This window comes from Megascapheus bottae, chromosome 17 (assembly GCF_031878675.1).
Source record: "Megascapheus bottae isolate mThoBot1 chromosome 17, mThoBot2.hap1, whole genome shotgun sequence".
Classification (NCBI taxonomy): domain Eukaryota; kingdom Metazoa; phylum Chordata; class Mammalia; order Rodentia; family Geomyidae; genus Megascapheus; species Megascapheus bottae.
Window position 1 is genome coordinate 20,697,691 of NC_143525.1, and position 19,164 is coordinate 20,716,854.

General features: G+C 37.8%; 1 protein-coding gene and 1 pseudogene across 2 annotated transcripts in view; both read right to left on the reverse strand.

Moving 5' to 3' along the window:
• Abca6 (ATP binding cassette subfamily A member 6) overlaps positions 1 to 2,996 on the reverse strand; it is a 52,535-nt gene extending 49,539 nt beyond the window's left edge. The window contains exons 1-3 of the mRNA XM_090350193.1: positions 2,812 to 2,996; positions 2,340 to 2,377; positions 1,748 to 1,848 (exon numbers count right to left, since the gene is read on the reverse strand). Coding sequence (XP_090206319.1) covers positions 1,748 to 1,843 — 96 coding nt within the window. The 5' untranslated portion in view covers positions 1,844 to 1,848; positions 2,340 to 2,377; positions 2,812 to 2,996. The remainder of the gene's footprint in view (positions 1 to 1,747; positions 1,849 to 2,339; positions 2,378 to 2,811) is intronic.
• Positions 2,997 to 8,042: 5,046 nt separating this feature from the next.
• On the reverse strand, positions 8,043 to 10,468 carry LOC150051335 (large ribosomal subunit protein eL24-like; annotated as a pseudogene). The gene is made up of 2 exons (XR_016538422.1): positions 10,394 to 10,468; positions 8,043 to 8,666 (listed from the first exon to the last, which is right to left on the reverse strand). The product of XR_016538422.1 is annotated as a large ribosomal subunit protein eL24-like (transcript).
• Between the last annotated feature and the right edge of the window lie 8,696 nt (positions 10,469 to 19,164).

Sequence of the window (19,164 nt, forward strand, 5' to 3'; positions counted from 1 at the left end):
CTACTACTGCCTTTAGACTGGGAAAACAGAAGAAAGAAATCCTTGCTTTGTTGAACCACTGGTATCAGGGATAGTCACCTGTACTTAGTCTGTTCATCTAGTACAAGCCAACAATTTGCTATATTATCGTAATTCTTAGAAATTATATGCCCCAAATTAATAGACTTAATGCCACAAAACTAAAATTTTACTATTTATGCTAAGCAATTTTTAAATTATTTTTGGATTTAAATATATATGTGACAGCTTTAACATTTGGTAATTTACATGTAAAAACAGGAAGGGGCAGGGGGAGCACTGGAGATTCTGGACACAGGTGGAAACTTTCTAAGTAAAGATCCAGAAGCACAACAAATCAAAGAGAGTTGATAAATAGGATTGCATCAAACCTAAAACGTGTCTGCATGACAAATGATGTAGATAACAAGCTAAAAAGAAAGCTTACAGAGAGAAGATTTTTTTTTTTACCAGCATCAGAAAAAAGCCAGAATATATTTGGAGCTTGAAAAAAATTAAGCCTTAATAATTAAAACCTCAAAGAAGCAACCAAATTAATAAATGGGTTGATGATTTGAGGAGATTTCTTGGAAGTAAAAAGGGCCAATAGACACATGAAGAAATCGCTCAACATTTCTGGCCATTAAGGAAATGCAAATCAAGACAACACTGAGATTCCGTCTCACCCAAATTGAATGGCCATTATATTAGAAAATAAACAATAACTTATGCTTGTGAGGATTCAGCCAAAAGGCAACTGTAATGTGTTGTTGGTGGGAATGTACACCAGTACAACCACTCTCAAAAGCAGTATTGAGGTGTTTCCAAAAACTATACATAGAACCATGCTATGACCCAGCAATTCCACTTCTGAGCTTCTAGCCAATAACTCGCATACAAGTTTTTACAGTAAAGCCACCAGCACAACCATGTTCATTGCAGCATGAATCATCATAGCCAAAATATGGAATCAGCCCAGATGCCCCTTAATGGACTAATGGATCAAGAAAATGTGTTATACACACACACACACACACACACACGCACGCACGCACGCACGCACGCACGCACGCATGGGAATTTTGCTCATCAGAAAGAATGATGTTTTGCCACTCATAAGGAAATGGAGAGACTTGGAATTACATTCACCTAAAGAAACAAAGGTTACATGGTTTCCCTCAATAGTTATAGGTAAAATCTGCCTAGAAATCTGTAAGTAAACATGTTGGGTGGTATTCAAGGGGTTACAAATGAATTAAGTATAGTAGACTCTATGGAAGGTTGAAATAGTGTAAATTTTTAGAAAGATAAAGTTAAAGCCCAATAAAATAAACATCGGTAAATAGGTACTTGCAAAGGGAAGGGTAGGAACAAGGGGAGAGAGGTCGACAAATAAAGGGGGAAGAAGGAGAATGCAGTTTAGAATTTATTGTATATATCACAAATTAAATAAAAGAAGGGGTGGGTTGAAAAGGGGTGACACTGATCAAGATGCATTGATTGTATTGATAAAGTGCTTTGTCAAATTGTTCTTCCTTATAAAACATTAAAATTTACCATATATATTGTATGTAATTTCTTTTTAAAATATGAGTAATACTTGTAGTCTTTAGTGCCCAATGACAGTTAAACATATACAAATAGGGACAACCCCCAAATCAATCTCCCATTTAAAAAATTTAACACTGGAAATCATTAGGCAATGAAAGAAGAATGCTAACTGAAGAAAGAAGCAAGCTTTCAGACATACCAATAAGCTATTACTTTTCATTCTCCATTTCTTAAGAAGATTCTTGTGCAGAAGGGCTCGAGTTTGCTGATACAAACTTCTCTGCTTTATACCCATTTTACCTGCCCAGCAAATGAACACAGAATAAGTATGCTACAAATATTACCATAGTTAGGTCTTTTAAGAACTAGTTTTAAAAGCTATTGAACATCATTACAATAATTCATGAATAAACTCAACTATATTCACTTGAAGCTATTTGGAGAAGTGGGTAATAGTAGAAAGCAGAGTGATTGTCATTGCACTTTCCCATTGTAATACATACATTATTACACACAGCATTGTCGTACATACAGTATTACAATGGAAAAATTATTACTAAAGTTCAGTTATCTAGTAGAAGATAATTTCACATTTTTGACCTTTTATAAAATGAATTCAATATTGTGAATCAACTAAATTACATCCCATTCTATTAATATTTATTTCTTGCTTCTTGCATTTTAATACAAATATCAGAGCTAATCAAAATCCTGATTAGTTAAATTCCTCTGAATCATGAGCTATGTTCCTTAGTTACAACCCCAATAAAATGTTTTCTTGTAACACTTACCTTCAAATTGAAGTAAATGACTTAATAAAAGAATGAGGCTGCCGATTAGAATATAAACTCAAATTACTTGAAAATTTAATCTAAGACACAGGAAAAAATAAATATTTCTCCCAAATTTCTGAATTCTGAAGTCTCTGAATAATTTAGGAAACAAATAAAAGTAAGTTTATAAAAGAAAGAAAACCACAGTTACATAGGAAAGTAATTTTTCCCAAATGCTTCCAAATAAACAAAATATTTTTCTAGTTTTTATAATCCCCAAGTTAAAAATATTATGTCAAATTTGCTTATCAGTATATTCCAATAATTGTCCTTCTGTTAGGATAAAGCAAATTTTACTACTTTTCTGTATTTAATGCTATATCCACATAAGAAAAAAAAAACAGAAAAAGTCATCAACATAAACATAAGTAATGGAAGCATTTATAAGAAAATAGACTGATTTTTAATCATGTTCACTCATTTTACTTACTGTTACGAAAATCAGAAAAAAAGCACTCTGGACTCTTTTCATCTAGTACAAGAACTAAACTTTATTTGTGCTTCTTCTTTTATTTCCTTCGTAGGTGCTACTTCCCAAAATTCATACTCAGACCAATTTCTGAAAAAAGGATATAGTCAGCCCAGCTGCACATGATTAATTTGTTTTTTGTTCTGTTTTCTTTTTTCCCTTAAGCCAAGTATTTTGTAGGGAAAAGACTGCTCCATGATTGGTTGAGAAAAAAACAAACCCCATGTTTGTTCATTTGGCCTTTCAACTCCAGGGGCTGGGGAGGAAATGGTAAATAAGGAAAAATGAGACTGGTCCATCAGACACCATGGGATCAAGAAGGAACAAAAGGCACAAAAAGCAAAAATAACTAATCACACAAAACACATCCCTGAAGGAGAATTAATCTATATTTGTTCACTATTGATGGCTAAATACAACTGTCAATTATATACTTGGCCAATTCACACTAAGTGGGCAGAAGATGCTGGAGCTGAATTTCTTTTCTTTTTTTTCCTAATAAAGCTAACCAATCCTTAGGAAAAGGTCTACGGTGAACAAATGAAGTATTATGAACAAATTTCTTCCTTATAATCTATTCATAGAATTTTACAAGATATGTGAACAAAATAAAGTATGGTGGGTTGCCAAAGACCAAAAAGCCTTGCAAATATTCAGGAGGGTTTTTAATGCAGAAATATTAGAAGAAAACTGAAATTCAATTCTGACTTCAAAGCCTATCTCTCTGAAAAGAATTGCACACTTTTCTTGCCTTGTCAGAGTACATGGAAAAACAGGAAACCAAAGTCCAAAAAGTTCATGAATTGGGAAATCTCAAATATTTGACATGACTCCCAATCCACAGATGTTAGTAATCATAAGGCTGAAAAGTATCCTAGAGTAAGTGGGTAAGTTTTAAACAACAGTCAAGGCCATAGCATTATGTATCTTTGTTTACATATGCATACATACATACATACATACATACATACATACATACATACATACATACGTGTGTACATACATACACCCTCTTGGCAGGTACATAATCCATATAATGCAGCCATCACAAAGAATGATTTATGCTTTGTGCAGGGTCATGGATGAATCTGAAAAAAACATCAGCTGAGTAAAGTAAGCTAGACCCAGAAAGACAAAAGAACTGTGCTTTTTCCTCTAACTATTCCACCAAGTACAAAGAAGCAGGACAATCCAAAACTATTCTGGGGATCATTACCATACTGTTTTCAAAGCCAGATAAAGGTATCCCCTCACCCCAAAGAAAAAGAACCTCTAGGCCAATTTCTCTGATGAACATGTATGCAAATATTCTCAATGCAATATCTGCAAACCAAATTCAGTAATGTTTTAACAAAGGATCATCTACCCTGATCAAATTGATGTCATTCCAGGGATTCAAGGATGGTTCAATGTAGACAAATAAGTAAATGTACTATAACATACAAACAAAAGCAAAAAAGAAACTCATAATCATCTCAATAAATACAGAAAAATTCTTTCATCCCTTTATAATAATATCCGTATAGGAACCAGGAATACAAGGTTCAAATGTCAGAATAATAAAGCTGGTTTTAACTGTGTAGTTGTTTCCTAGAAATAGTATTTTTGCCTTGTTATTAAGTTATACTCTGAACTATAGACCTGTTTAAAGGAAATTGTTTTGTTCTTGGATTCAATTTTTTTCATATATTTTTATTGTAATTAATAGAAGGGTTACATTATATTCACCAGATAGAAGGTGCATTAATTCACATACATTGATACCCTTTCTCATGTCTTGGTCCCCATTTCCCTCTCCCCCGCATCCCTCATCTTGTTTTCCCCCCTTCCCTATCCAACTTCAAATAACCAAATACAAATATATCCAGTATATCAGATAACAAAGTGAGATACTGTAACAATATGAGATACCCAAGGGACAACAAAAGAGATGAGAGATAACATAGTACATTAAGGACAACAATCATTCATTATATGGCTTTTGTTTCAATATCCTGGAGGTCCTTTCAATTAGCTTCATACTATATGGCCTTATGTATCTAGGTTTTGCTCTATTGCAAATCTCTGCTATGAGAGCCCAAGGTTTCTACTGATTATGACAAATGAGGGAAACCATTGAGCCTATGTTCCTTTCAGTCTGGTTTACTTCAATTAATATGATTTTTTTCTAAGTCTTTCCATTTCCTAACAAATGGGGCGATGTCATTCTTTCTGACAGCAGCATAGAATTTGGATTCAATTTTTTTTTAAATGAAATATTTTTTTCATTATTTGTAATTAATAGAAGGGTTACATTATATTCACCAGATGGAAGGTGCATTACTTCACATACATTGATACCCTTTCTCATGTCTTGGTCCCCGTTTCCCTCCCCCAACCCTTGCCCCTCATCTTGCTTTTCCCCTTCCCTATCTGACTTCAAATAACCAAATACGCATATATACAATATATCATATAACCAGGTGAAATACTGTAACAATGTGAGATAACCAAGGGACAGCAAAAGAGATTGAAGATAACATAGAGTACATTGAGGACAACAATCACTCATTATATGGCTTTTGTTTCTATATCCTGGAGGTCCTTTCATTTAGTGTCATTCCATATGGCCTTATGTACTCAGATTCAATTTTTATAAGTATTCTGAAAAGCAACTGTTTGGAGTCTTCCTCTGAAACAGGTCAATTGGTTTCAAGGCCTTGAACAATTTCTTAGCCTAGATTTACTTTTGATATAAAAAAGAAAGCTTAAACTTCTTTAGGAAAGTATCTTCATTTTTTTATGGCCAGTCCTGGGGCATGAACTCAGGGACTGGACTCTATCCCTGAGCCAATCTGTGTTCAGCTAGTGCTCTACCACTTGAGCCACAGCACCACTTCTAGCTTTTTCTGTTTATATGGTACTGAGGAATCAAACCCAGAACTTCCTGCCTGCTAGGCAAGCACTCTACTACTTAGATTCATTCCCAGCCCAGTAACTTCATTTTTATACAAACTGTCTTTCAATTTATTCCATATAATATATGTTACATAATTTAAGTCATTTCAATATTGGTCTTTAGTTATAATCATTAAGCCCATTATCTTTATGTCAATGATTTTTACTTTTATCATTATTACTTTCTCTACTTTTCTTTGCTGTCAAGTTCCTCTCACATATGAAAAATGTTGATGTAACACAATGTATGTTCCCCAATATATTCAATATATATGATACATATGCTCCCCAGACACTGAGTTAACATTTGTTTTAATTGTATATATATTTAGAGTAACTTTTCCCAAATCTTAAGCATTTTTATCTCAAGACATTGGCCTCTTATTGGTTGGTTATTTTTATTCCTTTGATAATACTGGGATTAGAATTCAAGGAATCAGGACCTCTAGCGAAGTACACTGCCCCTTGCATCAGGTCTCCAGTTCCTGTTTGCATTTTTTTTTCCCTCTTGGTAAGACCTTGCTCAGGCAAACCTTGGCTGTTAGGCTTCCCCATACTGCTGGGCATGACAGGTGCATGCTACTACACTTAGGCACAATGACTGGACTGGACTAAAACCATTTTCTCTGCCTCTCAAGTAGCTAGGATTATAGGCTTGAGCCACTGCACCTGACTTGAATTCATTTTTGTTGTTTTTTGCCAGTCCTGGCTTGAACTCAGGGCCTGAGCACTGTCCTTGGCTTTTTTTCTCAAGGCTAGAGCTCTACCACTTGAGCCACAGCACCATATCCAGCTTTTTTCTATGTATGTCTCACCACGCAATCAAACCCAGGTCTTCATGCCTGCTAGGCGAGCATTATTACCACTAGGCCAAACCTCCTGGCCTCTGACTTGAATTCTTAAATACACAGTGGTATAAAAAGTCATTTGTTTAGCTCAGTAATTGCTTTTTGTGATATATCAGTGCTAACATCTGAAGCTGTAGTTAATTTAGCTGAACTTTATAATAAGTGAATAAAATACAATTTACTGAAGACATTCCCATTATGAGGCATGGAGGTGGTATGGAATTCTTCACTCTTTACAAGCATGGAGTTGTGACTTCCTTCCCTAGCTTCTGTGATCATAGGTAAGACTTTCTCAATGGTGGTGAACATGCAAGAACATTAAGGAATGCACTAAAATAAAATCAAAATAATTACTACTTCTGCCAGGTGCAGTAGCTCACGCCTGTAATCCTAGCTACTCAGGAGGCTGAGATCTGAAGATCGCAGCTGAAATTCAGCCCTGGCACTAAAGAAGGTGAGACTCTTATCTCCAATTAACCACAAGAAAATGGCAAGTGGGGCTGTGGCTCAAGGTGTAGGGCAGTAACCTTGAGCAGAAGTGCTCAGGGACAATACGCAGGCCCAGGGGTAGGGCCCCATGACCAACAACAAAAAATTAGAACTTCTGTTTACCGTTGTTTTACTCCTAAACACCATCTCTGATAGTTGTTTGGCACACACATGCTGTGACTTTGATATGTATTTCTCCAATATTGTACTTCTGTCATCCTGTTGTTACAAGATTCTGAAATGTTAAGTTGAAACCAGTACCAAATGTAAAAGCTCGTTTCTTTAAGTTTTTCCCAATACTGTTCACTGTGAAGGTTATTTTTAAAGCATTGAGTCATGACATTCACAGTGAGGTCAAGGAAGATATTCTTAGGAGAGGATCACAAGGGCTCAATAGCTATGTGCATATGATCATATAAGATGATGCTTATTGAAATGAACTCTAAGAAATGGAAACAAGAGGTTTTTTTATTTTGCCTTTTTGCAGTTCTTTCCCCCTCCTTATCCTCCTCCTCTTTCTGCTCCTTCTCCTTCTATTTTTTTTCTTACTGGTTTATTTTTTATTTCTGCCCCTTTTGTTTTGTATGAAAGTTCATCTGATTTGGGGAGGGGAATGGGAAACACAGACAAAGGGTGAACTAATTCAGCAGTTATACTTACTAGACACTTTGTTGGAAATGAACTATGCAACTTGGGTAGGAAGAGTGGTTAGGAGGAAAAAAACTGGGAATGAGAGAGGGTCCAAAAAGAAATCTACTCAATACCTAACTTATGTAACTGTAACCTCTCTGTCCATCCATCACTTTTAAAATAAAAAATTTAAAAATAAACATATAAATAAAGTAATAAAAGGCAATCTGAAAAAATTTAGTTATGAAAGTGTATATCCTTCAATAAAATGTAGATGCTTTACCTGAAAGGTCTCCCATGTCTTTTGCAGGATTTACTTCTACATAGCTTTAAATTTCTACTACTAATTTAATGAGTCCTGCTTTTGTTTTTGTTTTTTTAAGTTACAGATAGATCTTTATTTCAAGTCTGACTTGCCAAACTAGCATTTTCCACCAACTCAGGGAGCAGAAACCTTCACAGGCTTTACAATTTTTTGCTTAGGTTCAGCCTTTGTGTGAGCCTTAGCAGCAGTCATTGCTGTCTTCTTGAATGCTTGCTTAGCCTTTTTTGCTTCCTTGGCATTCTAGATAGCTTGTTCTTGCTGAGTCTTTCTAACTTCTGGTTTCTGATTCCTCTTGGCCATTGTATCAGCAAGTAATGCACCAGTGCTGGCCCTTTAGAATTTGACTGTGTGTCGGTTCTTCTCTTTTGAATTTCTTCCTATTGTCCCACGTTTGTAGTTTCTTCTGTAAAAGGACAGTCCAGGTGATCTGTTGAGGATTCCTCTTGGAAAGGAAGGCTGACTCACATTTTGCATTAAGAAATTGGATAACCTTTCATCAGTCCTAGCCTAGCACCTCTCGTGCCTCGGGTAGCTCTTATACCCACTTGAAACTACAGAACTCAACCTTCATGGTGGCAGCAGGCGGTCTGGTGAGAGGAAAGATGGCAAAGAGCAATGAGCCCTGTTTTTACCATACTTCTTACTCAGTGCTTATATATGAGAATTATTAATTTTCCATTATCTTGAACTTTTTTGAGTTTTCAATAATTCATTGGTTAGAACTAGTCATCTTTGCATGTTCTAAACAATGTATTCATTTGTGAGTAATGATAATGCTATGATTTCTATTTTTCAACAATCCTTACAAGTCTCCTAAAGTTAAATTGCTGGGATAAAGTTGTTCTAGTCTCATCCTCAGGAACAAGTTTATTACAGTATTCTGTTTCTTTTCCTGGTTCCACATTTTATAGTTCTTATTTCTTCATTTAGCCTTCCTTCCCTCCAAATTGCTTTTTATCCAGCTTGGCATTCATATTAGGTTTGATTTTTTTAGAGACAATGTCTCACCATGTTACCCATGCAGTCCCCTACTCCTGGGTTCAAATGATGTTCCTGCCTCCGCATCATATTTGCAGACCATAGTGCACACTAGGCTTGCCATTACACATTTCCACATTTCCCATTGCCCTGTGTGTGTGTGTGTGTGTGTGTGTGTGTATAAAATTTAAAGACTGTATTGTTTACCTTTGAATCCTCATTTCATAACAGTGTTTGACTCATGTTGAATTAATCAGTGATAAACTGGTTTACCATTAATAATGTGATGAAATCCCAGTCTGGTCAGGGGACAATTTCTCTAGGGATTAGGTTCACCTTCATAGCACCTACTCATACACTTTCTCAGTGTTTAATCCATCTCCTTGTTGTTTTCCAGTGTTGAACCCAGGACCTCATACATGCCAGGTCAGTCCTCTGCCAGCCATAAAAACTCCTCTGCCACATCAGAGATGGTTACCTATTTCCTTATTTAAATACTTGTTTTCAGAAGATCCTCAGAGAAAGGTGTTTTAAAATGCCAAAAGGTATTCCTGAGGAACTGTTTGCTTCCTTGGGTCTCAGTTTCTGTCCCAATCCTTTAGCCTTCACTCTACTCTCTTCTAAAAGCAGATAATTCTGATGTTTGTTTCTATTTGATAATCTCTGTTCTCACTAATGTTGATTCTGTACATTTCACCCAAACCCATGGCAAGACAAATAGTTCTCATTTAGGCACTTTTACTATCTTTGACAATATATATTCTCATTTTGCATACCAGAGAGATCTTCCTATCATAACCATTACTTTTAACTAAGTACACAATATTTTACAAATACTATATAGAGGAGTCAATACCATAAAAAACTTGCAGCACTCTTTATGAGACAAACAAGTAAAGAATAAGCTACAAGGGGCAAGCTGTGATGGCAAACAATATATAAACCTAGTCATGTGGGAAGCAGAGAGGAGAGAATCATAACTCAGGGCCAGTTGGTATAAAAACACAAATGTTAGCAAATATTTCAAAAAACAAGGCGAGCATGGTGTTTCATGCCTGTAATCAAACCTACATGGAAAGTGGAATGTTACCTGGAAAAAATCAAGTGAAGGAGGACCACACGGTAAAGTACTTGCCTAGTCCTTCTTTCAAAGCTTAGTTCAAACTCCAGTAATAGAAAACAAAAGCAAACAACTAGGCTATTAAGTCATATTGCCTGGATTCAAATCTTACTTCCACCATTTAGAAACTCGGTGTCACTGTCTCAGTCATTTTAACCTTGTTGGTCTTAGATTCTCCAGCTAGAAGTAAAAGATGAAAAGAAATATGACAATCACCTGGAAGATCTGTTAAAATGAAGATGGCTGGACATCATCCTTGGGGCTTGTGGTTTGATAGGACTGGAAAGGTAGAGAATGTGTATTTCACACTGTTGGTTAGTGTACCTCCAATCTATAAAACAGTGAATATGGCTATGGAATGATGGTCTCCACAGAAGAAATCATCACTGAATTCAGTGATTTGCTGTTTCTAAAGCTTATTTCTTACATACCAAGTCCCTTCTAACTGTGGAGATTTGTTTTACTTTTCAAATATTCCAGTGAGACGATGCTTTGTTTGACTCAGCTTGATACATTCTCCCAATGGGAACTACCAATGAAATCCTTAAATGATTTATGTGGGGGAAAATAAACTAAACTATCTGAAGTATGTGAATACTGGTGGTTTTATTATTTAAATCCAGAGAACAAGGAGAACTGAAAAAAAATCAGACTGGAAATTATAATTAAATCTTTATTCACAAAGACCTTTTCTGGTACTTTTCTTTTACTGTCTTTGCACAATCCCCTCCCAGTGATTAATAAAACTTGTTTTGGGGATGAAGAGATAGTAACAGAATTTCCTATCATTTTAAGATGTGAGAAGTTTCAGATTTTGTGACTCCTTAAAGGAGACTAAAGGAAGTCAGGTGCTGGTGGCTCATACTAGCTACTCAGAAGGTTGAGATCTGGAGATACTCAAAAGGCGGAGATCCTAGGATCCCAGTTCCAAGCCAGACAGGTCAGGAAAGTCCGTGATACTCAGCTCCAACTAGCTACTCAGAAAAAGCAGGCTGAATAGGAAAGGGAAGAGGGGAAAACAAGGTGAGGAGAAGAGGTTGGGGGAGGGAAATGAGGACAAAACATGAAAAGGAGTATCAATGTGTGTGAAGTAATGCTCCTTCTATCTGGAGAATATAACTGTAACCCCTCTATTAATTATAATAAAAAAATAAATAAATAAAAAAGAAATATGGTAGATTTAAGGGGCAATTCAGTGAAACTCCTCAGAAAAGCAAAATCATAGTTCAACAAAACAAACATCAGGAAACAGGCACTTGAAGGGAGTGAGGTGGATGTCAAAGGGAGGTGGGTAGACAAATATGGAAAAGAAGCAGGGGAGGGTTCAATCAAGAATTCAATGTATATCATACAAAATTAAGAAAAGTGATAGAACGGATGGGTTGACAGGCCTGAGTGAGAATGTTGAAAGGGGTGACATTGATCAAGATCTATTGTATTTGTAAACTGCTTTGTGGAATGGCAATTCCTTTGCTCAACCACTTAAAGATAATAAAGCTGTAAAAAAGAAAAGAAAGACCAGGAAGTAGCACTATGGTTCAAGTGATAGGGTACTACCCTTGAGCCAAAACAAACAAACACAAACAAAAAAGATCTAGGGGACAAGAACAGTACCCAGGCTCTGAGTTCAAGACCCAGGACAGGGGAAAAACAAAAAAATCAAAGGAGGGATTTAAAACCAATTTAAAATCTAACCTCTTTGCTGGGTGTGGTGGCTCATGCCTGTAATCCTAGCTACTCAGGAGGCTGAGATCTAAGGATCACCCTTCATGATTCAAAGCCAGCCAGGGCACTAAACACCACCTAAAAATCACCGTGACTCTAATCTTCAATTAATCACTAGAAAACCAGAAGTAGTGCTGTGGCTCACGGGGTAAGATGGTAGGCTTGAGCTGAAGAGTTCAGGGACAGTGCTCAGGTCCAGAGTTCAAGTCCCATGACTCACCGACCAACTGACAAACTTTATGTGAGTGCACAGAAAGAACTTACTGAAAGATTTCCCTGATCTAGTCCAGAACTTTTCTCCAAAGTGGTCTGGCAAAGCAGAACTTCAAAATTTGGAAGATTATTGCTCTGAATTGAGAGCCTGCAGTATCTGTGTTATATAGTTTATTGTAATTAAATAAAGGGGCTTGTGCTGTCATCCTTTAAAAAATCTTTTTCCTCTTTCTGTTCTCTATATAAGTCTGCAGTGAGCATAATTCTTACTTCAAGTTTTATTTTAGTAAGCAATATACCCAGTCAGTGTATCAGCACCAAAGTATGTTTTCTCATTTTCAAAGTAAATTAATGAAAAAGTTCAGACTCTCTAGGACAAAAATACATATACCTGAAGTTTTAGCTCTTATATTTGAATTCTACCATCACCAGCAGGGCTTACTTTCTGATTTATTATGTATAATGGCATTTTCTTCTTGTAATACACATAAAGGACATTTTCTGTGCCCTGTAATTGAGCAATAAGACCTTAATAGCAATTATCTCCTCTGTTTTCATACCATGTACAAGAACAAACACTGAGTACAGCTGCTCTCAGTCATCGGAATAGTGAACTCCTCTCCAAGAAAAGAAAATACTTATAGTCTCTTAATACTGTTAAAATATAGATGTAAGAAAACTAGAAATATCTGTATTTATACACAATGGAATTCTAGCTGCTGTCAGGAAGAACGACATTGCCCCATCTGTAAGGAAATGGAAAGACTTAGAAAAAAATCATATTAAGTGAAGTAAGCCAGACTCAAAGGAACATAGGCTCAATGGTTTCCCTCATTTGTCATAATCAGTAGAAACCTTGGGCTCTCCTAGCAGAGATTTACAATAGAACAAAACCTAGATAATAAGCCATACAGTATGACTCTAAATGAAAGGACCTCTAGGATATAAAAACAAAAGCCATATAACAAGTGATTGTTGTCCTTAATGTACTATGTTCTCTCTCATCTCTTTTGCTGTCCCTTGGTTATCTCATATTGTTACAGTATTTCACCTGGTTATCGATATATTGTATATGTGTTTATTTGGTTGTTTGAAATAGAATAGGGAAGGGGGGAAACAAGATAAGGGGTGGAGGTTGGGGGAGGGAAATGGGGACCAAGACATGAGAAAGGGTTTCAATGTTGGTGAAGTAATGCACCTTCTATCTGGTGAATATAATGTAACCCTTCTAATAATTACATTAAAAAATATATGAAAAAAAAGTCAGGTAGTAGCTACTCAGGAGGCTGAGATCTGAGGATCAAGGTTCAAAGTCAGCCCAGACACTAAAGAACTTGGGACTCTTATCTCCAATTAACCACTAGAAAATGGGAAGTGGGGCTGTGGCTCAAGGGTACGGCAGTAGCCTTGAGCTGAAAAGCTCGGAGACAGCGCCCAGGCCCAGAGTTCAAGCTCCACAACCCCCTCTCCCCCGCAAAAAAAGAAAAATCTAGCTTTTTGACAAGCCCACCATTTCTGTCTTTCAGAACTTCCCTGGCTGTTGCCTTCTTCATTTTCACAAGTAGTTGGAGCTATCTTCTGGCTCATCCTACAACTTGTGTCTTTCGTTTGATCCCATGGCCTCTGGCATCTTTGTCAGGATTTCCCAAGTGAACTAGTACTTGGGTAACCGTTTAGTTCAACAGACTTCAGCCCTTGGCTTTCCAGAGCTGCCACAGCAGCCCCACAGTCCTCCCTGACTCTGACAGTCGTCTCTGGGACTGTGACAACCCTCTGCTGACATCTTGTGGTCAATAGATCTCATTCCTTGGCCTAGCCACTGCTAAGACTTGGGATTTCTGCAGGTTCTGGCTTCCTCTGACAGGATAAGAAACATTTCCCATGGCCTTTGAGCCTTCTTCTTAAAAGATAAACTATGAAGTATTTATAAATAGTCTTGGGACTGTGAGTTTGGCCTAATGGTATAATGCTTGCCTACCATGTACAAAACCCTGGATTGGATTACTTGGTACCACATGCACAGAAAAAGCCTGAAGTGGTGTTGTGGCTCAAGTGGTAGAGCACTATCCTTGAGAAAGCCCAAGGACAGTGTCCAGGCCCTCAGGTCAAGCCCCAGGACTGATACACACACACACACACACACACACGTATATATATATATATATATATATATACGTGTGTGTCCATACACACACACACACACATATATATATATATATATGTGTCCACACACACACACACACACACACACACACACACACACACACACACACACACATATAAAATCTTGTCATTGACAATGGTCCTGAGATACATTTTCTCCTAGCACGGGGTTCTAGGTTCAAATTGCAAATTATCATGCTAAATCCTTCTGATTTTCAACCAGACAAAAAGGCCAAAAAATTCCAATGGATTTTTACATGGTTTTAGTTCACTTTTTCATCAGTAGTCTGCTGGATGGGTTTGTATACACAACTACATGTCATTATCCATGAAGACCCAAGTAGTACTGGGGTGTGCATCTTACAATAACATGTTTGATTATTTTAACGACCAAAAGTCAATCAAATAGTATCAGTGTTTGTTGGTTCTTTTTTCCCTTCTTTTAAAAAGAAAATTTTGGTGTGTAGCAATGGGGTTTCAATTCTTAGCTCTAGCTTAGTACGTAAACACTCACTGCTGAGCCATGTCTCTGGTCCCATTTTGCTCATTATTTTTGACAGAAGGTTTTGCTCCCTGTCCAGGCTTGTATCTGGGCACATTTAAGATTGATGCAGACTCCTTGAAAGAGATGTAGGGAAGTACCATTCACATGGTATTGCTGGGCCTCATTTTAGAAACATATATTCTTTCTCTGAAATAGAATGTAGATACAAGAATTAGCTCAGATCCACAATGACCATGACAATTTATTGAGGCAATTGATTTCGATCTACTGGCCATCCACTCTGATATTTATAAAAGAACAATCTCTGCTGATCTACTCATTTACTCCCCCTCGCCAAGGCTGGTATTCCATCAACTATCTCCATAACTCTACAGGTCCCACTTTCTACCCCCACAACCTAGCTGTGGTCAAGAAGCATGACCTAATATTAAAGCAGATAGTATGATTCTCTTTGGTAAATACCAATAGCAAGAGAAGGAAGAAAGCTTCCTTTTCAACCTGTACAGAGGTGGTTTTAGATGTTCAGAAGGGGAGATGGAGGGAAGAGGTGATTTTGGCAGTTAGTGAAGGAGAGATGAAGGAAAGACGTCTAAAGGGCTGTGCAATGTGCCTGGGATTAAGCCACCTGTGTTTGGCAGCTGGCAATGACTAAAGTTAGGATATCCTCCTAGAGACTGGGAAGCAGACTTTTTATCTTCTTTAGTATTTGTGTGTTGCTCCTCTCTGGGGCAGCAACACAGGAACGGGGAGGGACACACAGGGCCAGCCTGTAGTCCCCCGGGAGCCGAGCGAGATGGTAAGTGTCGAAGACCCAGCCCTCCCCCAATCACCGGGGAAGAAAGAACCACGCTGAGTCAGAAACAGTGTTAACCATGGAAGCGCATCAGATCTCTCTGCTGATCTCTGCTGATCTCTGATGCTCTCTGATGCTCTCCTCCTTTATTGCGTCAGACAATTAGTTACATACTGTTAGGGTAGGAGAAGGTGGGCACTGGGAAGCTAGCCAATAGGAAGAGGGCCCCTGTGCTACCACTAAGGGTCTGGGTGGGGCTTTCAGGTAGTGGGCAGGACAGGTGCAGGAAAGCGCGCGAGACTTGAGCTGCTGCGAGACCCGCGAAACTGCGGGGGGTTCAATCGAGTCACGTACACAGCCTTAAGAGAGGTATGCAAAAGACCAAATGCCTGGACAAAGCCCTTTAATTGCAGCTGAGCCAGAATCAGGCTTCAGAGATGGAGGCTAGGCCCCAACATTTGTGTGTAAAAGAACTGGTTCTCAGGTCCATGAGAAGCATCAGAGTTGCCAGTAATGTACTTTCTAGGAAAGCATTGAGCTTTCTCTTCTAATGAAATGCTGGAGTCATTCTACAAGTATGTGGTTTTGTTGCTAGAAGCCATCCTAATTTACTAAGTACAAAGCTGCTGTCCACCACTGTTCATGACAATAATTGTATCCATGTGCTTTGGGGTTGTCAAACACTGCCAGCTAGCCAGAATTATTCAACGCTATTACTGCCTTTATTGTGAGTCCAATACCATGTCACCATTGTCAACTCACATGATAGCCACTGCTGAATTTAGTGATGCTGGTGTATGCTCAGTGCAATTCCTTGTTGCCTGGCATTTAGCGATCTTTGTTTTCCAGCCTCATCAAGCATGCCCAATTTTCCAAGTATATTCATTCTTTTTTCTACTGCATGCCATTTTTATGTGGCATTGTGTGGGCCATGGCCTCACTCACCACGTTCACACCATTTCCCCGGTTCTGATCATAATTTTAAGAAACCCCATATGCCACAGGAGTGCTTTCTAGTCATTTAGTCTCTTGCTCAACTTTATTTTCTGCATTACCTGATCAAGTACTCTCAGATCCAGTCCCGAGCACATTCTTCTACTTACTTTGGGTAGACACTAGCACTAGTATGACAGTCCCTTTCCCTTAGCAAGGCTAGCATACAATTTTGACCAGTGTTTATGACTTATCCCTTATTGTTGGCCTAACTGCCAGGAAGGGCAGTAGGAGTAGATTCTGGAAGAGAGCTTAGCTTCCTAAAGGTGCCCTAGGGAGCTGAAGGCTGAAGCCTTGTTTTCTGGCAGAGTTGTTCTCAGAAGATGGAGGGGGGAAAAGTTCTTAATTTCCAAAAGGGGATGCAGATGGCCCATAATACTATCCATTACCACTAATGATAGTGGGCCTTTCTCTAGACCAGACTATAGGAAATAGAGTTTAGAGGGACTGTTTCCCAACTATGGCACAGTGGTACTATGGTACAATGAAATGCAATTTCTTTTGTAAACAGCAACAAATGGGGAAATTTATCATGGTCTGTTGTCTGCGAAGTTTTTGTAAAACTCTGGCTACCTAATGTCTGTATTACTGTGGCTGGCTTTCCTTTCAAAATTTCTTTCTAGTACACACAGGAACCTCAAGAAAATCATCTGGGTTAGTGCTCATTACAATCTCTTTCCTTTCAATTCCTTAAAAGCTAACATTTTTGTCCACTGTGTCTCAGATTGGCTCTTAGGACTTGCTGACACTGGCAAGGATTCTTGCCTTTTTGGCAGTTTCCCTTAGTTGATGTGATCTCCTTATTATTAGGGTCACACTGTACATTTTGCTTGACTGCTCACTTACCTGTGAATTCAAGTCATGAATGGACTCCAAAGCTAACAGCTTTTGCTGTTTATTTTGCCCACTGGACATCTCTACTTGAATAAGCATCTCAAACTTAAATCCCATACTAAATTCCTGATCTTGTTTTTCCCATCCTAAAACCAGCTTCCTTACCTTCATCTATTTGATGATACTGGAAAAAGATGGTGTCAGACAAAAAACAATGGCTAATTCTACCCTCTTCAGACAAATCAAAAGTCAATGAATATTTTCCCTCACTCCACCTTCCTCCAAAACATTCAGAATCTGACTACTTCTTACCATTTTATTGTTTCAACCCGTCATCTCTTCCCAAATCAAATGCAGTACCCTTCTAACAGATCTTCCTTACAAAACCCTTACACTCTTCCTGGCAGATGAGGCCACATTCCTTAACACTCTCCCATTACTTCTGTTCTGACTCAAATTTCATAAAATTTCCCTAAGAAACCTTCTGGTGTCTCCTTACCTTCTCTTCTCCTAGTAGCTACCACTGACCAGTTCACTCAAGTCTCTCTAATCTAAAAACTCAATTTCATGTATAATGATGTGTGAATACTCAAAGATAGCCAATAAACTATATAATAATTACACTGGATTGGCGATATAGCTCAATGATTGTTTCTCTGGCATACAGGCCTAAGTTCAACACCGTGCACAACAAAAAGAGTAATAGACTATATAGCAATTATATAAAATATCAGACCATAACTGGGCCAAAATAAAGAACTAGCGCTCAGAATCTTTTCCTACATTTATATGACTAATGTATATTTATTAATAACAAATAGATAAGGGAATCCCAACAATAGTATTATCAGTCTATCAGGAAAATAAACCACATTATGGTTCATGACAGTTATAAGAAGTAAAAGAGGCTGAAGGTATAGCTTAGTGGTATAATGTGTTGTACCCCAGTTCGAATCCCTAGAACCAAGAAGAAAATGATAATTGTAAGTATACAACAGAATTGTTACATTATGTTCCATAAATCAGTATAATTACTGTGTATTAAAAACAATTTTAGGGGATGGGACTTAGGCCTAGTGGTAGAGTGCTTGCCTAGTATGCACCAAGACCTGGGTTTGATCCCTCGTTACCACAAACATAGAAAAAGCTGGAAATGGTGCTGTGGCTCAAGTGGTAGAGCTCTGGCCTTGAGAAAGCCCAAGAACAGTGCTCAAACCCTGAGTTCAAGGCCCAGGACTGGCAAAAAAAATAAAACCACAAAAAACAAAACAAAAACAAAAAAGACAATTTTAGGAGCTGGGACTATGGCTTAGTGATAGAGTGTTTGCCTAGCATTCATGAAGCCCTGGGTTCGATTCCTCAGTACCACATAAACAGAGGACAGTGCCTAGACCCTGAGTTCAAGCCCAAGGACTGGCATTAATAATAATAATAATAATAATAATAATAATAATAATAATAATTTAAAACAAAATTCTAAGAGAAAAAGAAGTAAAAGTGTAACATCAAATAAGAAATTCATTTAGATATTCTTTATGCTACAGCAAGAACACAGAACTTCAAAAGTCCTATTTAACTTCAAAAGTCTTATTTAGGGGCCAGGAGTTTGGCCTAGAGGTAGAGTGCTTGCCTAGCATGCACGAACACCTGGGTTCGATTCCTTGGTACCACATGCATAGAAAAAAGCTGGCGTGGTGCTGAGGCTCAACTGGTAGAGTTCTAGCCTTGAGAAAGTCCGAGGACAGGGCTCAGGCCCTGAGC